Source organism: Mus caroli, unplaced genomic scaffold, assembly GCF_978045245.1.
Source record: "Mus caroli unplaced genomic scaffold, Mus_caroli_1 scaffold_3, whole genome shotgun sequence".
In the NCBI taxonomy this organism is placed as follows: Eukaryota; Metazoa; Chordata; class Mammalia; order Rodentia; family Muridae; genus Mus; species Mus caroli.
In genome coordinates this window covers 2,256,476-2,274,253 of record NW_028227258.1, presented here as the reverse complement: position 1 = coordinate 2,274,253, position 17,778 = coordinate 2,256,476, and the positions used below count along the sequence as shown (strand labels likewise).

Below are 17,778 nucleotides of genomic sequence, written 5' to 3'. Positions count from 1 at the left end.
TCACTGTTCTAGCCTCACTCTAGAATAATTTATCAACTCAAACACATGAGGACCCAGATGTTGTTCATGATCTAGATTTGAGCAAGTTACTTACTTCATGGAAACATCATGATAAACATTTGCCTATGAGTGGAGCTAATCTCTACTTACAGATACTGTATGAAAACACAAGATCACTCATTCAAATACCCTGGAGTAATTAGGCTGTTCTAGGATAGAGTCTAGACACTCAGAGTACATCAACAAACTCACATGAACATCTGGGGTTCATGACAAGCAGCACTGGCCAAGTCCCTTGTGAGCTTTCATTCTGGTCAGCAGTTCTCATTCTTTCTCCCTCCAGTCCTTCTCTCCTCCCATCCCCTCTCCTCCCCTCCCCTCCTCTCCCCGCTCCTCTCCTTCCCTCCCCCTCCTTTCTTCCTTTCTTCCTTTTTTTGAATAGCTTATGCTCTTGGCTGTTTATAAGTAGATGAAATCTGCTGATCTATTCTTGGGTCTCATGTGGGACAAAAACAAGGAAACTGGATTCCAGACAAAACTTTACCAAAAATCCAGCTTTGTTACCATAAAAACAACTTGGCTTCACATCCCCATGTGTAAATTTAGTTAGATTCCATGATCCCCAAGGCTCCTTCTAGCTTTAAAAGGGGCAGTTTTGTGTATTCACAAGATTATCACCTTGTTGTGAGTGGTTGGCCCTGTGCCTAAGAGCTGACCCACCCTCAGATGAGCTGTAAGTTTCTACACCAGGTAAGGTCAGACTTCTTCATACTGCCTTTTCCTGCAATTAGATCCCCTTTCTACTGTTTCCTGTTATTCCAATTGACTTTCTACCATATTAAAATTCTTTAAAGGAGAAATCAGGCAGTATAGTCTACATATCATTGTCTGGATTATGAAAAGCCACTGGCTATGAGGGGTTTGGATTTCCATTTAAACATCCCAAAATATCCCTTCAATTTCATCTCTATTGTGTATGTTTAGTTATTAATTATTAATTGACCAAATGACTAATTTCTCTTTTAGTATCATGAAAAAAAATTACTTTATCCCTCATCAGAACAATGTGTTCATTCCAGATAATAAGGTTTTGTTCTTTTTATACAGAAAGGAAAGGCCAAGTTTATATACTTTAGAGATTAATTTATTGTACAGATATGCTTTCCTTAACAACTGCAGTACCAATAGTGGCAACAAATACTGGAAGTTACTAACAGAATGATTTTTATTAATGTTGGGTGAAATTCAGCAATGGGCGTGAGAGGAAGCAATGTATGCAAGATATATTAGCTGTAAGTTGGTAATGATCATTATACTTGTGTGTTTTGAGCTAAGATCTGTCACATTTTGTAATGTGACCCTGGGCTACTTTTCTGTCCCTCAGTTTCCTCCCATGTCACAGGAAGATGGTGATAATTCAGCGAATTGGTATTGGTAAGATGTTTAGAACAGTGTTTGTCAGGAGAAAGGTATGTTATAATTATGGTTGCTTTTTAAGGAAGGAATCAAAGAGTGTTGAATCAAAATGAAGGAATTCATTTTGATTTGGGTACATCTGATGCTGGCTGATGGCTTGCTTCTTTTACAGAGTCCTCCCTGTTCCTGCACATGCCTCACCTTGTGGGGAGTGGAGCAGGGGTGGCATGGCGCTCAGAGGCAGAATCTACAGGGATGCTGGAATTACTTGGTGGCACTTTAGGTAGCTTAGGTACCTTAGGAATCAAAATGGGTTGAAAGAAGAACAGGAGGCAGATGAGGGAAGTGAAGCGAAGCTAAGAGAGAAGTATGGCTGTAATAAGAACACAGGTGACTAGAGATAATGGGAGAGAATTTCAGAAGTTCCCTCTCAGAGCTCTTAAGAACATGAAGCTAATGTTTGTACTGGCCTTGGTGTAGACTGTCCTGGCCCTGACATGCCAGGAGTAGGAAAGCAGAAGCAATAAGTCAGTTAACTGATGAATGCACAGATAGAGCCCTCTAACTACAGCACCTCATAGACAGAGGGGTCAGTCACCCTCAGTCAAACCTCCAGCAGCTGAAGGGTTCACAGGACACCCACAGAGAAGATTCAGTACCGGCTGTGTTAAGGTGTTAGCAAGTGTCTGGTATGTGAACACAGTTGTGATAAGGAAGCTGACCTTGGGTAGACAACATTTGGTATTTCACCTGGATTCTTAAAAACAGTTCTTGATATGTCTTCGTGAGTTACAGTTTTTCCCTATTTGCAAATGATATGTTGTATATAAGATATCCATAAAACTCTACCAGAAAATTTCTAGAAATGTCTAGAAATACCGCTTTCAGATAAGTGGTAAGGTATACTTTTAACTGAGAACTTTGGACTCTTATACTCAGAAAGAAATGGGTAGATAGATTACATTTGCTGGTGTGGAAACACTTGGTCATCCTATGAGCTTACCCAAAGCCATGGTGGAGAGCTGACCCATTTGCAGCTTCCCATACCATTTTGGAGGTACTATAGGAGGCATTGAGAAGTTAAACATTAAATGATATTAAAATCAAGAGTCTGGTACCATGGGTGTAGGGTAGGCTTATGAGGGATATTTCCATCTATCATTCACTCTACCCTAAATAAGTTCCAGGTTGGCCATACACTTCCAGTCTCCTGCCTTTGCCTGCCTCTGCCTCCCAAGTGCCACTGAACTTTTAAATACTGCATCTCAACACAGTCTAAAAGCTTAGCCCCTAGCTAAGGTAAGAGAAAGCTGGTTTTCACAGGACACCCTTTCAAGAGTGCCCCATCTATCCAATGGCAGCCCGCTCATTCACAGCTAAGCAAAGCTTGCCAAAGGGTACATCTGATGCTGGCTGATGGCTTGCTTCTTTTACAGAGTCCTCCCTGTTCCTGCACATGCCTCACCTTGTGGGGAGTGGAGCAGGGGTGGCATGGCGCTCAGAGGCAGAATCTACAGGGATGCTGGAATTACTTGGTGGCACTTTAGGTAGCTTAGGTACCCTAGGACTCTATCTGGTTGCAACAAAACCCAAAGGTCTTTAGAACTTATTGGTATTTGTCTTAGAAATGGTATAGAGGATGTGTTTGAGAAAAGAAAAATGTGGATGAAAAGCCATAACCAGGAAACCATTATTGGGTTAAATCATCTATCAATCAAGTATAGAACCATTTCAATAACCAGATTTATTTCTGTAGTATTTCACAGCAGAATTGAAAAGTTAAAGCTTTTATCCACTCTCCCTAACTCATGAACACACCCATGCTCTCTTTCCCAAGCAAGGAGATGCATATGTTCCAACTGACAAGCTCACACTAACACCTCACTATTCCAAGTTCATGGCTTGTGTTAGGTGCATGTTTGGTGCATGAGCTGTGGGCCTGAATGAATGGACAGGGACTGGTGTCATAGTGTCTCAGCCCTACACAGCAGTGTTGTTCTGTTTTTGATATCAGATTCTAAAACTTTGCCTACTACTAAAGTGTAGCCAACAAATGTGGCAAGCTCAAGTGTATTCACATCATGAAACAAGCACCCATTAGCCTACTGGCATCAGAAGGATCCTCGAGGCTAGCTAGCACCAGAACCCACCCCAGCCAGATGGGATTTCTTGAGCTACAAGAATAAAAGGAGGTTCTGAGGGACTGGTAGAAGAAATGGGAAACCACGTTTGTTCCCAAGTCACCTCCTAACCCAGAGTTGTGTTTGAGTGGAAAATGTCACTAATCTGTTTTCTCTGGAATTGTAAGAAAGACATGTCACATAACAGGTATCCAGACACAGTTTCCTGATGAACTCACCCATTTCCTGAACTCACCAATTTCTTTCACTCAGCCAGAATGTTCACTTGACAAGCTAAGAAATGGCATGTGTTTCCCACAGGTGTGCTGCCCCCAGCTCGTCCTGATGACTTTGTTGAGAATAAGTCAACTTTCTGGGCAGTAAACCAATTTTATTCTCCTTTTCCTTGTAAGAAAATTAAAAAGAAATATGTTTTCATCGTGAGAAGTCTTTTCTTTCTTAGTTTATCAGCAGCATCCAGTGAATTAGGCTGCACTTTGGCACTGCTATTAAGAGTAGGTGCTTTGGCAGTCAGCTATTGGATGGATCACAGGGCTCACAATGGAGGAGCTAGAGAAAGTGCCCAAGGAGCTAAAGGGATCCGCAACCCTATGGGTGGAACAACATTATGAACTAACCAGTACCCCAGAGCTCTTGACTCTAGCCACATATGTATCAAAAGATGGCCTAGTCAGCTATCACTGGAAAGAGAGGCCCATTGGACACGCAAACTTTATATGCCCCAGTACAGGGGAACGCCAGGGCCAAAAAAAATGGGAATCAGTGGGTAGGGAAGTGGGGGGGAGGGTATGGGAGACTTTTGGGATAGCATTGGAAATGTAATTGAGGAAAATACGTAATAAAAAAATATTAAAAAGAAAAAAGAAAAAAAAAGAGTAGGTGCTTTGGGACCAATTCAGCAACATCATTTATGCCATAAACTCTTAGTGTCATGACCTGCAGGTCATAGACAGATCAGCAAATAAAAGCAGACAGTCCACAGTCCCCTCCTGTGTGAACTTTTTAGAGAGAACCGAACAAATACTCATAAAGCCCATTGCTGTCCAACAACAAATTCCTAAAGAGATGAACAGCAAGCATTAAATAATGGAAAAGTCCTGCACGGTCAGTGAATGAAGAAGCAAGTTTTCAAGTTGAGATCTATAGGATGAGTAGGAGTTAGCCAGATAATGGGAGCAGGGATGAACCAATAGGTGCAAAGACCCTGAGAGGAAAGAGGGTGACTCCATTTGTACCACTCAAGGATAACTATTGGAGCAGAGGGAAGTTTAAAACGAGGCTAGTCTTTCAGTTAGAGGCTAAACCAAACAGGGTTTGTTGATGTCTAGCTAAGAATTCTGGTCTTTTCCTAAGAGTATCAGAAGTGGTGAAAAGTTATAAGCTGGAAGGAGCAGACTCTAGACATTGTATTGCATACATTTTGACTCAGGGCTGAAGAAGTGCTGAGGTTGCCACTGTGTAGATTTAGAAGTCATTTCAGATGTGGATGTGGAGAAAGTAGAATGTGAGTCTCAAGTTTTCAGCATGACAGTAGGAGTGTGATGGTCTTAGGAAGATAATCTAAAGCATATTTCTTCTTTTCTCATGACCAGTGTGTGTCTATGTATGGGCTTTGGTTTTCTTCCAACATTTTTGAGGGAACATCATCTGATGAAGAGAGCCAAAGTCAGTAGCTCTGTCCTCTGACACCTCTGTCTGTTCACAGATCAGGGACCACACCAACTATGCTTCCAGCTCCACCTCCTTGCCCTGCCCAGGCTCCTCAGCCCTGATGTGGAGTGACCAGCTGGAAAGGTGAGATAGAAAGACTGTGTGCTTGACAAAGAGGCTTCCTATCCTCGGCTCAGGTCTCAGTAATGTGTAGTGAGAGCTGGGGAGATGGCACAGCCTATCAGTGCTTGCCTCAAGCCTAGGGACCTTTGTTCCACCAGTAGAACCCATGTCAAAAGACAGGTGTGATGTGTAATTCTAGCTTCAGGGGTCTGACTCCCTCTTCCCTCTTCTGGACTCTAAGAGCACCATACTTATGCATGTGTACAAGAACACAAATACACACTCCACATACACACACATACACACACACACACACACAAACTAAACCAAATATTTCTAAAGTCATGAAACCAACATAATTTTTATACAAGTGTATACTCCATGTCCTTTATTTAGCATCTGTGAGATCAAATTACTATCCTGGGCACACTGTGGCTCTCCATTGTTACATAGCATGAAGGAAAGACAGAGGGTAACTTATTTCCATCTTTTTGTTGTTGTTGTTAGTTTCGCCCTAAGGCTTTTTTAAAAAAAAATCATTTATTATTTTAGTGTGTTTATGTCTGCACAGGTGTCTGTGTAAGTGTATATGCAAGGTTTTTAAAACATTTTGTTAGTTGTGTATCTATCTGTGCATGTGTCTGTGTGAGTATATGTACAGGTGTGTGTGCATGTGCATGTTTGTGTGCATGCATATGTGTGCTTGCATGTTTGTGTGTGCATGTTTGTGTGTGTGTTCCTATTTGTGTGTACATGTGTGTGTGTCTGTGTGTGTGTCTGTGTGTGTCTGTGTGTGTGTCTCTGTGTGTGTCTCTGTGTGTGTGTCTCTCTGTGTGTGTCTGTGTGTGTGTCTGTGTGTGTGTCTGTGTGTGTGTGTGTGTGTGTGTGTGTGTCTGTGTCTGTGTCTGTGTCTGTGTCTATGTGAGTGCAGATGCCTGCAGAGGCCAGTAGAGGGCAAAAGATCCCCTGGAGCTGGTGTTACAGGTGATTATGAAGTACCCAATAACAGAGCTGGGAACTGACTAAATTCAGATCTTCTGCAATAGCAGAAAGCGCTCTTAACTGCTGAGCTGTCTCTCTAGCCTCTCTCTGTACATTCTAAAAAGTCTGTCTGGTATGTTTATTGCATGCATTTTAAGGCATTTATTACCTGTGCTTTGAAAAATATCATTCTTGTTTCTTTAATGTAGAATATATATTTCTAAGACTGTTTGCAAATATTTTAGAAAGTTAATATATTGTGTACTACACAAGAGTTTATCAAGGGATACACAGCAGGTCCCTCAACCAGAATCTACAATCACCCTGGGTACCATGGCACGTATCTACACTATAATTGTAAGACAGAATGTGGAGGGGTTTGTAGTTGCTGTTTTGTTTAGTTGGTTTCATTTGTTGTTGTTGTTGTTACTATAGTTAGTTAGTTAGTTAGTTGTTAGTTAGTTAGTTAGTTAGTTAGTTAGTTAGTTTGACAGGTCTTCTGTAGTCCTGGCCAGCTTCAAACTTTATGGAGCCAAGGGTTTCCTTGAATACTATATTCTCTTCTCTCAGCCTCCTGGGTGCTGTAATTACAAGCATCACACTCAGCTATGAGATTGCTTCTTCTTATGCTTGCATTTTCTTTCTGCTTAAGTGATGTTCTAGGAGTGTGCGATGTATGAGCTATAATGCTCTTGAAAACCACGCTCAGTAAAAATGTCTTCTAAAAAGAATTAGAGATTTGGAGGCCTGTTGTTAGAGTCTCTGGGTTGCTTCCTTCTAACTAGCACTGACACATTGCCTTACCTCGCAGAAGACTTTGTTAGTTTGATGGGAGGCTGTACTCAGTGACACTCCTCCTGCTTTTAAAATCACAAATATATACTTATTGGGACTTGTGTATTTGATGTACCTATAATCGACCTTACTGATTAAACACACCTAATTTCTATCAGGTGTTTTGCCTTTACGTGACATTTTTTTTTTCTTTTTCGAGACAGGGTTTCTCTGTGTAGACCTGGCTGTACTGGAACTCACTCTGTAGACCAGGTTGGCCTCGAACTCAGAAATCCACCTGCCTCTGCCTCCAGAGTGCTGGGATTAAAGGTGCGCATCACCACCGCCTGGCTAGATTTCTTATTTAAGTGCTGCTTTTATTTTACACACAAACACATTAACAATCACTCCTACTGTACTTACAGTTCCTTCTCTGTTTTAACAGATGATGAACAACCTGAAGTGGACTTTCATTGCAGTACCTGCTTCCCTGGGTCTGAGAATTTCTTCCCCCAGGGAAGGATGACTGAATATTTTGGATTGTATCTTCTTTTGGCCTCATATTTTATGTTTTCCTTGCCATTAAACACACCGAGACAAGCTTTGTTAGGATAATCTGAGAGTCTGGCTGTTAGCTGGTTCCTGTGAAGGACTGAAGACTCTACACTTGAGAGGGGGGCAAGACGGCATAGAGCAGCATGAAGAGGCTCAGTGCAGAAATATCTCCAGCCTCCAGAACCTTTGTGGACATGGACACCTTCATGTGTTGATAGTCTGAGTCTTCTAAATAGATCTTAAAAAGCAGCATAAGTTTTTAAACAGTGAAGCATCAATGTGTTGAGAGCAAATGTCCATGTAGTAAGCCATGAGCCAAAGAAGACAAAAAAGTCTACCTGAGAGGGCAAGAGAGATTGTGCAAAGGGTGTTTGTGCCAAGAAGGTATACGGTACCTCAGAGTCGTGTCCTTCTCAGTGAGACTGGGAAATAAGTTTCTAATTTAATTCTAGTTACTGGCTCCTCAGTAATTCAGGAATCGTGCCATCATTTCCCTGCTTTTAAAGGGAGAAGTTTAGCTAAAGGCACATTCCAGGTGTCACTAACAGTTCCAAAGCTAGGTGACTAAATGTTCAGTTAGAGCTGTTAAAAGGAAAACCAGCTAATTATCGTTCCAGTTCAATGTTATTTTTGAATTACTATCTACTTAAGATTTCTCATAATTTGTGCTCAGGCAGCACAATCAAAAAAAAAAGCGGGGGTGGGCAAAATTAATAAGTGACAGTTATTCTGCATCTAAGTCTGTGACTTTTTTATGAAATAAAATGATTTTGTCTGTGTTGAAATAGTGGACTTTGAAAAATATTTGAGTTATTTAGTAGCTTCCATCTTGTACACACTTATATGCTTGTAAATCCAACAAGTTGTTCTTCCTTCTTCCACCTGCCCTTCTGACTCACCTCCTGTCCCCCAGTTCAGCCTTTCATTTGGCAGAAATTCAGTATCTGCTCAGACACTGCTATGTCACACTGCCCCTTCTCTGGGATCTGTAGTTTTATCCTGAACCAGGATTCCATTCTCAGTCCATCCACCTATAACTAAACAACGCCTTTTGTGAATCAGCTGCCGACTCCCACTGCTTTATTTTAAATCCGTTTCCTTCTCTGATTTAAGTTCAGTGACCATTACTGAGCACAGGGTAAAGACTATCACCAGAGGAATGTCCATCTCTCACCTCCATCCATATCGAACTGTCATCTGCTATTTCATCATCACAAGAGAGGGCCCTGAACAGTTCTCCACCAGTCTCAACGCTAAGATGTGCTGCAATGACTTCCCACTTATAGGACCAGGTGATGTAGCAGTCGTATGGCCTTTGATGCAAAGTTGAATTTGACTCTCAATACACCATTCATAGGCCCTGTCCCCTTGAGAAAGCTTCTGCGTGTCCCACTGGGTGTCAAATGAAGCCATCTATGAGCTGAAAATAGTGTTTCCCATAAGGTTGTTGTCACAATATCTAGGAAGCGTATGCAACGTACTAGATGCCAGTTAGGCATGAGAGTTTTTGTTTAGGATTATTTTAAAGTACTCAATACAAGCTTTCAGTTCAACTTCAGACTGAATTCCTTTCCTCATGGGGTTGAATGTCATAGGCAGAACCCACTTCTACTTCATGTATTCTTATCTGTGAAACCTCATTTTACCTCCGCAGAACTTCAGATTTCCCACCTGTCCTCACCTTGTCTTAGACCTTGGACAATTCACACCTCTGTGTGTCCTTCCCTGTATCCCCTTACCTACATTATGTGGAGCTCACAGTATCACACCACACTGTTCCTTAATCACTTTCACTGGCTATGTCATTTCCCCCTGAAAAACAATGTCTAGAGCCATTTTTTCTTATACTTGCTTTACCAATTTCCTAGTGCCATGTTGTCATGTGCGACACCTAGAAGTTACTATTCACTAGTAAATCATCAGCAGGGGTGACATTTATATACAGGACTCCCAGTTCATAATAGGAAGGAATTTGGTGGGAAGCTGCTCCTATATTACCATTCAGTTGAGGATGTTTCGTGTTAACTTTCTGATTTGAATGCATCTGTATCCAAGCAAACTAGTTCAACATAATAATGTAAACCTCCTTTTGTGAAAGCAATAATATTGCAATAACTGGAAACACTTGACAAAGGTGATTCTCAGTCACCAGACTGGCCCTCTTGTGATTCATCTGAACTCTGATGAGAGAAAGCATGTTTCTGTGTAAAATGCTTATGGTGCTGTTTTTAAAAACAGGTTGTCGTTTTTCAGTGCAGTTTTAGGTTTTCAGCAAAAGTGAATGGAGTTCAAAGGATACTTTGACTTTTAGTTCAGAGAAATCACCTACTGCTGACTGGATTCCCTGAAATGATGACTTCCTATAAAGTGCACTTGTGCTGTAATTCAGTGACAAGTGAATTAAGTTTTAAGGCCGTCATTGTCGGCATTGACAGTAAACACTCTCATCCTTATGTAATAAGGTTACAATAAGGGCTGATCCTCCAAATAAAACAAGTTCCACTGAGTTGCTGCCCTGGTGGGATTGATCAGTAGGTTTTAAACCAATTGTAAGACCAACCATAAAGCTTAGAGTTAAACACACCAAACTGTGCAACATTAATGTGCTAAGTGGGTGTGTAGACATGCATTCTTACTCTTTTTCACATGTATGTAGTGGATTCTTTGTAATATATTATATACTGGGTATATGTAAGATACTTGTATAAGATACTACATGCATTGTGTGTTTGGCTCTTGATAATGTATTACACATATGTAAATTAATATGTGTGACATATTGCATGTCACATATGTCTAATGTGTCCTGTGTAGTATATTGCATGTAATCTGTTCTGTAATGACCTCCTGCAAGTAGAGAGTCCAATCTCTACTTCTGTCCTCTTGCAACAGCACAAACCAGTGTGAATTGAAAACATATAAAGGAAATGCCCACTAGGCTGTGTCTGCAGTATAAGGCCAGGATAACAGGAACATTTGACAAGTTTCCCATCAGAACCAGGCAACAGAAAGCAGCTGTGCTGGTGTCTGGAGACTGAGCTTTCATTAGAAACTATTTGTTCCAGTCTCCACAGGAAGAAAGAGGAAGGTAGATCTATTACTGTGTATAGGTATGTGTAGGTGTCTTGCAATCATTTACAGTAGCTACAAAATGTATAAAAAATCAAAGTTTAATTGGTCTGCTCTTTTATTATTTATTATGTATCTGAGGCATATTAATATAGCTGTCATTATGTGGGTGTCTTGAGGTTCTCTTCACTATGATGTAGTCACTATGATGACTTAACTATCTCCTTGCTGTCTTGAAACATTTGTGCATATGTGTTCCAGGAAACCCAGGTTTGCTAAATGTTTTGTTGATTTTTAATGTCTAGATGCACAAAGTAGATGAAAATGGTTCTTGTTTCATCCAAATCTTAAGGCGTGGTTTCCATTATTTGATTTTTTTATATAAAAATAATTTGCATGAAACCCATTTTAATAGCCTTTATAGTTGTTTTTTAATACTGGCCATGTCATGAGTTTCCTGTGGGCAGAACCTGTGCTTTACCAATCTTGTGATTCAATGGACCCAGACAAGCATGCAGAAGTAACCAATAAAGATACAGTTGTCCACGGTTTCACTGTTGCACATGTGAGTGGTGCTGAAGACCTCCTGGGCTATCACCCTCCAGCTTCCTATCTACCCAGCCCAGAGTGATCTACAAGAACTGTGCTTTAGGTTTTGAATGAATGAGTTTATTCAGCATATAGCAAGAGAAGGTAAGCGTGCAAGTGAATATAGAATATGGCATAGAGAGAGAAGCAGCTGACAGCAAATTATCAGACTCAGTGCTTGCAGCATCCAGCAGAGATGACGGGGAGCACAACTGAGATGGCAAACAAAGGTGACATCATCATACTCGGGCTTACAAACACCCAGCAGAAGGAGACTGAGGGGGCCCTGCTGAAGCAGGCAGATGGAGTTCCCAAGTTCTCCCAGGTAGAGTAGAGGGTCCCTTCGGGTGAGACTTCCAAGGGAAACAGCAAATGGGAGAAAAATCCTGTGATTAAACTGAATGCTTACAATAGTCATCAGACACCAACTGGAGACAACTGGGAGACAGGCATGCGCCACCACTGCCAGCACTGGAGTTCCTAATTAGCTTTCTTTCTGTGGAGGAGCTTCCCATTCCCACTGTGGACATTTTCATATGATGGAATAAACAATACTAACCTTGGTTGGAAATGACATTCTTAAGGACACAGTTTTTTTTTTTTTTTTTTTTTTTTTAATACTTGAAACCATTGGCTGTTTTTCTCTCTCCCCGTTGCAGACCCATGAACCAGCCTGACTCAGGACAGGGTGTGTTGGAAGACTCTTGACACAAAAAGCTTAAGTGTGTAGTGGAAGGAGAAACTAGATTATGCAGCCTGCTTCTGAGTCAACATATAGCACATGACAACTTAACAATACATATGCCCTCTTTGACCCTGGGCCATTGGGGCAGTCTTTAAATTTGAGCACACTTCTTATTCTTATAGAAAGCAACCATAAATGTGTTTTAATACAGGGTAACTGAGCTTATAGAAAGTGAATAAATGTAAGTCTGCGTGTAAGAGAACATTTACCTAGGTTTATGCTTTTTCTTGGCACCAGTGAATTTTAGCCACAGAAGGCAGAGGATACAAGGTATAGAGGATCATTGGAGCATCTAAGAGAATGAGAGAAAGGGATTTAGACTAAAGTGTAGTGGTTTATTTTCATAAATAAACACATCAGCTGTTGCCAGTGAGTCTCAGCATTTAGTTTACCTCTTTGGTGAATGACAGTAATGGTTTTACATAGTTGTCTATTTAACTTCTAGTTTGAATGCCAAATTCATTTCAGTGCCTTACAGTTACACATGTAATAATATGTCTCGAGCAACACTTTGGGAAAACAACCCAATTTTCTAGTTATATATTAAAGCATGAGAAATAATCACTGAAATGATCTGACCAGGGGGCTGGGGAGAAGGGGGGATATGCTCTAGGGTTTGGGGAGAGGGGATGTGCTCTGGGGGTTGGGGGAAGGGGGATGTGCTCTGGGGGTTGGGGGGAGGGGGTATGCACAAAGAACCCATGTCACTGACATGTTAGCTTAAAGCCAGGCAAAAGATCCTAACATCAGTGAAAGGTAAAAGCCAAGAGGATGATTAAAAATTGGAAGATTTAATCAATTGTGGCCTGATAATCTCTCTATAAATAGCTCTCAACAAGTTGCTATAAATAGCTCTATAAATAGTTCATTGAGTGTTCTAAGGCAAGTGAGAAAGGTGCTGACTGGGACTTGGATGGTAAAGGATATGAAACAGATTTTTAGGCGATATTAAATAAATGTCATACTAAGAAAATATGGGGGGGAGGTAGGTAGGGGAAAAGGAATAAAATATCAAACTCATCTGTTTCCCAGAGATTGCTCAATACTCAGTTCAGCACAGTCCTCTTAGTTCTGTCTACCCACCACCAGGATCAACTCTGAGCCTCCTTCATCCCCCACCTGAATCACCCTGGCCGGGCTGGCTTCTGATCTTGGATCCTTGAATCATCTTCTACATCTGCTACCAGACTCAAGTTTTATTCATAAATTCAAACCTGTTGTTATTTTCTTTCTTAACACTTAACTTACATTGTTTTCCCATGAGATTCAGGATAAAATTCAAACTAGGGAATGCACAACCCATGGAGGTTTCTATGGTCTTCTCTCTTGTATCTCCATCCTGTTATCTAGTGAGGATAACATCACACAAAGCACTCCCTCCCCATCCCCATGTGGTAAACCTTAACTCACCTTTCAGCAAAAGAACCTCTTCTCCAAGGGATGTTTTTCTTTCTTTCTTTTTTTTTTTTTACTAACTGAAATCAAAGTCAGGGCCCCCTGCTTGCTAAGCAAGCACTCAACCACTGCATATCCTAGCTCAGCTTCTTTCCTTAAAAGAAAAAAAAAAATCTCTGCGTCATGATTTGTTGATTCATCTGCCTATCATTTTTACAGTCCAGGGTGAGGACTACCCTCTTCCCACTGCCAGACGTGTCCATCACAGTGTGTAATAAAGAGCTCGTACTCAACAAATCCTTACTAGTAAAAGAAAGAACAGAATGTTGTATAGCAATTAAACATAAAAATGTGAACAGAAACAATAATCACAGCTGTCTTGGTGTCCAAACTATCCTTATGTGACATACAACAGGGTGTCACTCATGGTTTCTGGATAACACTACCACCATACTAGACTACAAAATAGATTGGTGCCAATCAGAAAAATGATAGATGCTAAGGGGAACTCATGGGGATTCAATGTGATATCACCAAACCTACAACTTACACAAGTCACTCAGGCTGGTTAAGACACGAGTATTCTGGCTTCTCTTGAAGTTGTGAGTCAGTTTGATACGGAGTCTGAAATTTTGTGTTTTTTTATCAAATGAGTTCTCCCCAGGTGATTCTTCCTATTGGGAAGCCTTGACATCATAATTACAGTGCTTTCTTAATCATCATACTTTGGCTGGCACCTTAGCACTGGCTGGAAGGTACCACATCAGACCTACTGAGTAAGAGCCTCTCACAGTGGCTGTCAGCAACCTGTGCATGAGAATGCCCTCAAGCCCACTCCCTTGTCAAATGTAACCCTGAGAGAAGGAAGCTAGGAGTAGCCACAGACTCCCTCAGGAGTCAAGATGCTGCACGCTGCCCTTCTGCCATCAGCGCCTTTCTTTCTAATTTCTAAGAAGTGGCTTGACATCAGCATGTCACTTTCAATCTGCCACAGCCCCTCCCACCTCAATATCATAGAGACTTCTTACTCCTCTACCCAGATTTCTCTGGCTGACATCTTGCGATGCTGCTGGAGTACATGCTGGCTCTGATCACTTAAAGGCTTAGGCTCTCACCTCTATCACATGGGTCTCAATATTGGAATATATCCAAATAATAGTTACACGTCTTTTAAGGGTTTTCTAGAGCAGGAGAAGCCATCTTGTTCTCCTTTCTCAGCCTTTGGAAGGCCAAGGCAAGGAGGAACATGGTCATTTGTAAAATGCCCCTCAGTTTTCAGGCTGACTCTCGAGGCCACTAAGAGTAAACATTCTGGTCTAGAGTAGGGCAGATTTACAACACAGTGTGGGAGAATTATCTGCCAGCCTCATGGGGAAAGGTGTTTAGTTAACTGTGATTACTGGAACAGAGGACTACTGAGTAGTTTAAACAGAGACAACTTAGCCTCACAATGTTGGAAACCAAAAGCCTATGACCAAGGCTATGATATGGTTGGCTCCTACCATCAGCCATGAGAAAGATTGTATTTTGTGGCCTGTTCCACCCTCAGTAACACCTTTTAAAGTTCCTGGCTTGCAGGTATATCACACTCTGCCTTCAGATCTCACAGTGTCCCTGCTCAACAAACGTCTTCTGGTTATGCAGCTTCAGCAAAACTGGATTAGGGCCTTCTGTATCTGATCCTTGTATATGCCCTTACAACTTTGTCAGGATTCAGGAGGAAGAGTGAATCTCATCAATGAAGGGTCAATTATTGTTCATAAAATCTGCCATGAAGATAGCTTGTAGGATAAAATGGATGTAGGAATGGAATAAAAATTCTAGCAATCTATGACAGCCCGGGCTACAATTAAGATAGACAATTTAAAAGTAATCATGCATCTAACTCCAAAATACCTGGAATATTACCCTATATAAATAAATAGTGCACCTTACATAAGTGTGTGGTAGGAAAGGTGTTTGTGTTGTTTATGTCATATTTTAAATGACCAAATTAAACTAGAGAGTTCCATGCTTGGGAAGATAGGGAGTTTTAGAAATTCTTTGAGTTAAGTTTTAAACCCAAGTTGATCTCACAGCTTTAAATGACAGATCTATTCCTGAAGGCTCCAAATCAGAGCCACTTACTTGTGTAGGGGCTAAAGTTTGAAGGGAAGCGGATGTTACATACTTCAAGGAAGACAACTCAAGATTTGTAAGACCTTATATACGGGGTTCTGAGTATGTGGCTGTTCCTGGGTGCAGAGGCTGGAGAGATCCATTAATGTCTTTGCTCTAGTTTGCTAGGGTTAAAACCGACATCTCTGCACTTCTTCACAACTGAACTGCAATCACAGATTGGAGTCTCTTCTTGAGTGTGATCATCTGCCCCTTCAGCCTCCAAAATCAATTCCTCCTGGGGCCTTGGTAGCTTCTCAGAGCTACTGATAGCCACACGGAAAGCTGTTCTCTGTCTCTAGTGCACATACTGCCGAGCTCACATGACTTGTAGTTTGTGACTGTAAATCCCTTGGTTGCTCTCCATTTCAACGCCATGCTTACAGACTCTGCTCCCCACTTCTAGAGGGAAAATAGCAATTGGAAAGACATTCACTGTGTTCTAAGAGTGGGTACAAGTGCTTTTGGAAAAACAATGACACTTTGGGCATATTTGTAAAGTTCTTTCTATATCTACATGTCCTTCTCTATTCCCAGTCACCACGGTGTTTGCCCAGTGCCAGCTGGCAATAATCTGATACCAGGCTGAGCATAGTTGGGGCTGCAGCCATCCTTCAGTGGCAGAGAACATGTCTAGCATGTGCAAGGCCCTGAGGTTGCTTTTCAGCACTACACGCTGAAAAGTAAGAGATGAGCAAATAAATTCTTCAAAATGGCCTTCCCCAAAGTGTACAGAGGCTGCGTATGCCAGTGCTGTGGAAAATACTCCTTTACATGCTACAAACAAGACCTAGTCAAGATCCTTCTCATGTGGGTTATTGGAAATGGTTCCCTCCCTCTCCTCCCTTGTGTCTCCTCTCTTTTTCCTTTCCACATACCTATCTACCTTTCTTCCTTTCTTTCTTCCTTTCTTTCTTCCTTTCTTTCTTCCTTCCTTCCTTCCTTCCTTTCTTTCTTTCTTTCTTTCTTTCTTTCTTTCTTTCTTTCTTTCTTTCTTTCTTTCTTTCTTTCTTCCTTCCTTCCTTCCTTCCTTCCTTTCCCCCCCCTTCCTTTGTTTCAAGACAGGTCTCACTATGTAGCTCAAGCCCATGAACTCAAGATTCTCTGATCCAGTCCCTGGGTATTGAGATCACAGGGCTGTTCTCCCATGCTCCAGCCTAAATCCTGTTTTGAATGTAACTTTCAAGATATCACTAATATTTAGAACTCACTAACTTTTAAGACTGTTAGATATTGAATAAGTCATAAGAACACACTGATAATTTTTTATAGACACAATATTTTGAACAGATTTCTCCAATTCTAGCTCTTCCTTCTTGTAGGCATAGGTAAGGATATTCTTGGCCAGAATATAGATCTCTCTTGATACCACTACCTTCACAGCATTTTAAGAAATTATTTATAGTTCATTTTCTCCCTTCATCTCATTCCTTTTTTTTCAGTCATTGGATAAATATAGAAAACAGAATTACACTTTCCCACTACATGACTAAAAGAACTGTCTTCACTCTCCAAGAGTGAGATATTGCCTAGACAATATTGAATTTTCTTGTCTAGACACAAAAAATTCAATAGTAAGGGGAAAAGGGATAATTAGATTGACACCAGAGGTACTAGTTTTAGGTATGAACTTCTCCACTTATTCTGTGTGCGGTGGGTGATTTAAAAGCCTTGAACTGCTATTCATTTTCCTGCAGCAGAGATCTCATGGCCTCTGCAGATAACTGTGGGGATCAATTGAAGATAATCTGAGACTCTGTCATCTCTCAGGAGCTCCTCAGACACATGGCAATAGTGCCCTCTCCCCTTATGGCTCCCTGGAGTCCCTGTCAACTTCTCATGGCACTTAGAGGAGATACAACAAATTTCCTTAAATCTTTTCTAAAGCCTGCCTCAAAAGATCTACACAGTTGAGCGTCCTGACACCGTTTTACAAGAACACTCAGCTCATAGGGCAAAGAAGGCACAAGAACTGACAGGGCCACTCAAAACCTAACCAGAAACTTCACTTCTTGTCAATGTAATACTTCCTTCATCTGTCTATCCACCTCATCCTGAATGTGAAGGGGCCTGTGCCTGTTAAGGCTAGGTTACAAGAGGCAGAGACCATAACACACACAGCAAACAAAACTAGAATCTTCCAGTTTTCAAATGATGTAGGTCCTCAGGTCCTACATGAGCATG

General features: G+C 41.2%; 1 protein-coding gene across 3 annotated transcripts in view; it reads left to right on the top strand.

Annotated features, from left to right (window-relative positions):
* Ptger3 (prostaglandin E receptor 3) overlaps nt 1-11,279 on the top strand; it is a 98,955-nt gene extending 87,676 nt beyond the window's left edge. Inside the window, exons 3-5 of one of the 3 annotated variants that reach the window (XM_085835369.1) lie at nt 5,263-5,351; nt 5,727-5,802; nt 7,531-11,279. In XM_085835369.1, the coding sequence (XP_085691495.1) occupies nt 5,263-5,351; nt 5,727-5,802; nt 7,531-7,611 (246 nt within the window). In that variant the 3' untranslated portion in view covers nt 7,612-11,279. The remainder of the gene's footprint in view (nt 1-5,262; nt 5,352-5,726; nt 5,803-7,530) is intronic. The other 2 variants (XM_021158884.3, XM_021158885.3) reach the window with 2 other exon arrangements.
* Nucleotides 11,280-17,778: the final 6,499 nt, after the last annotated feature.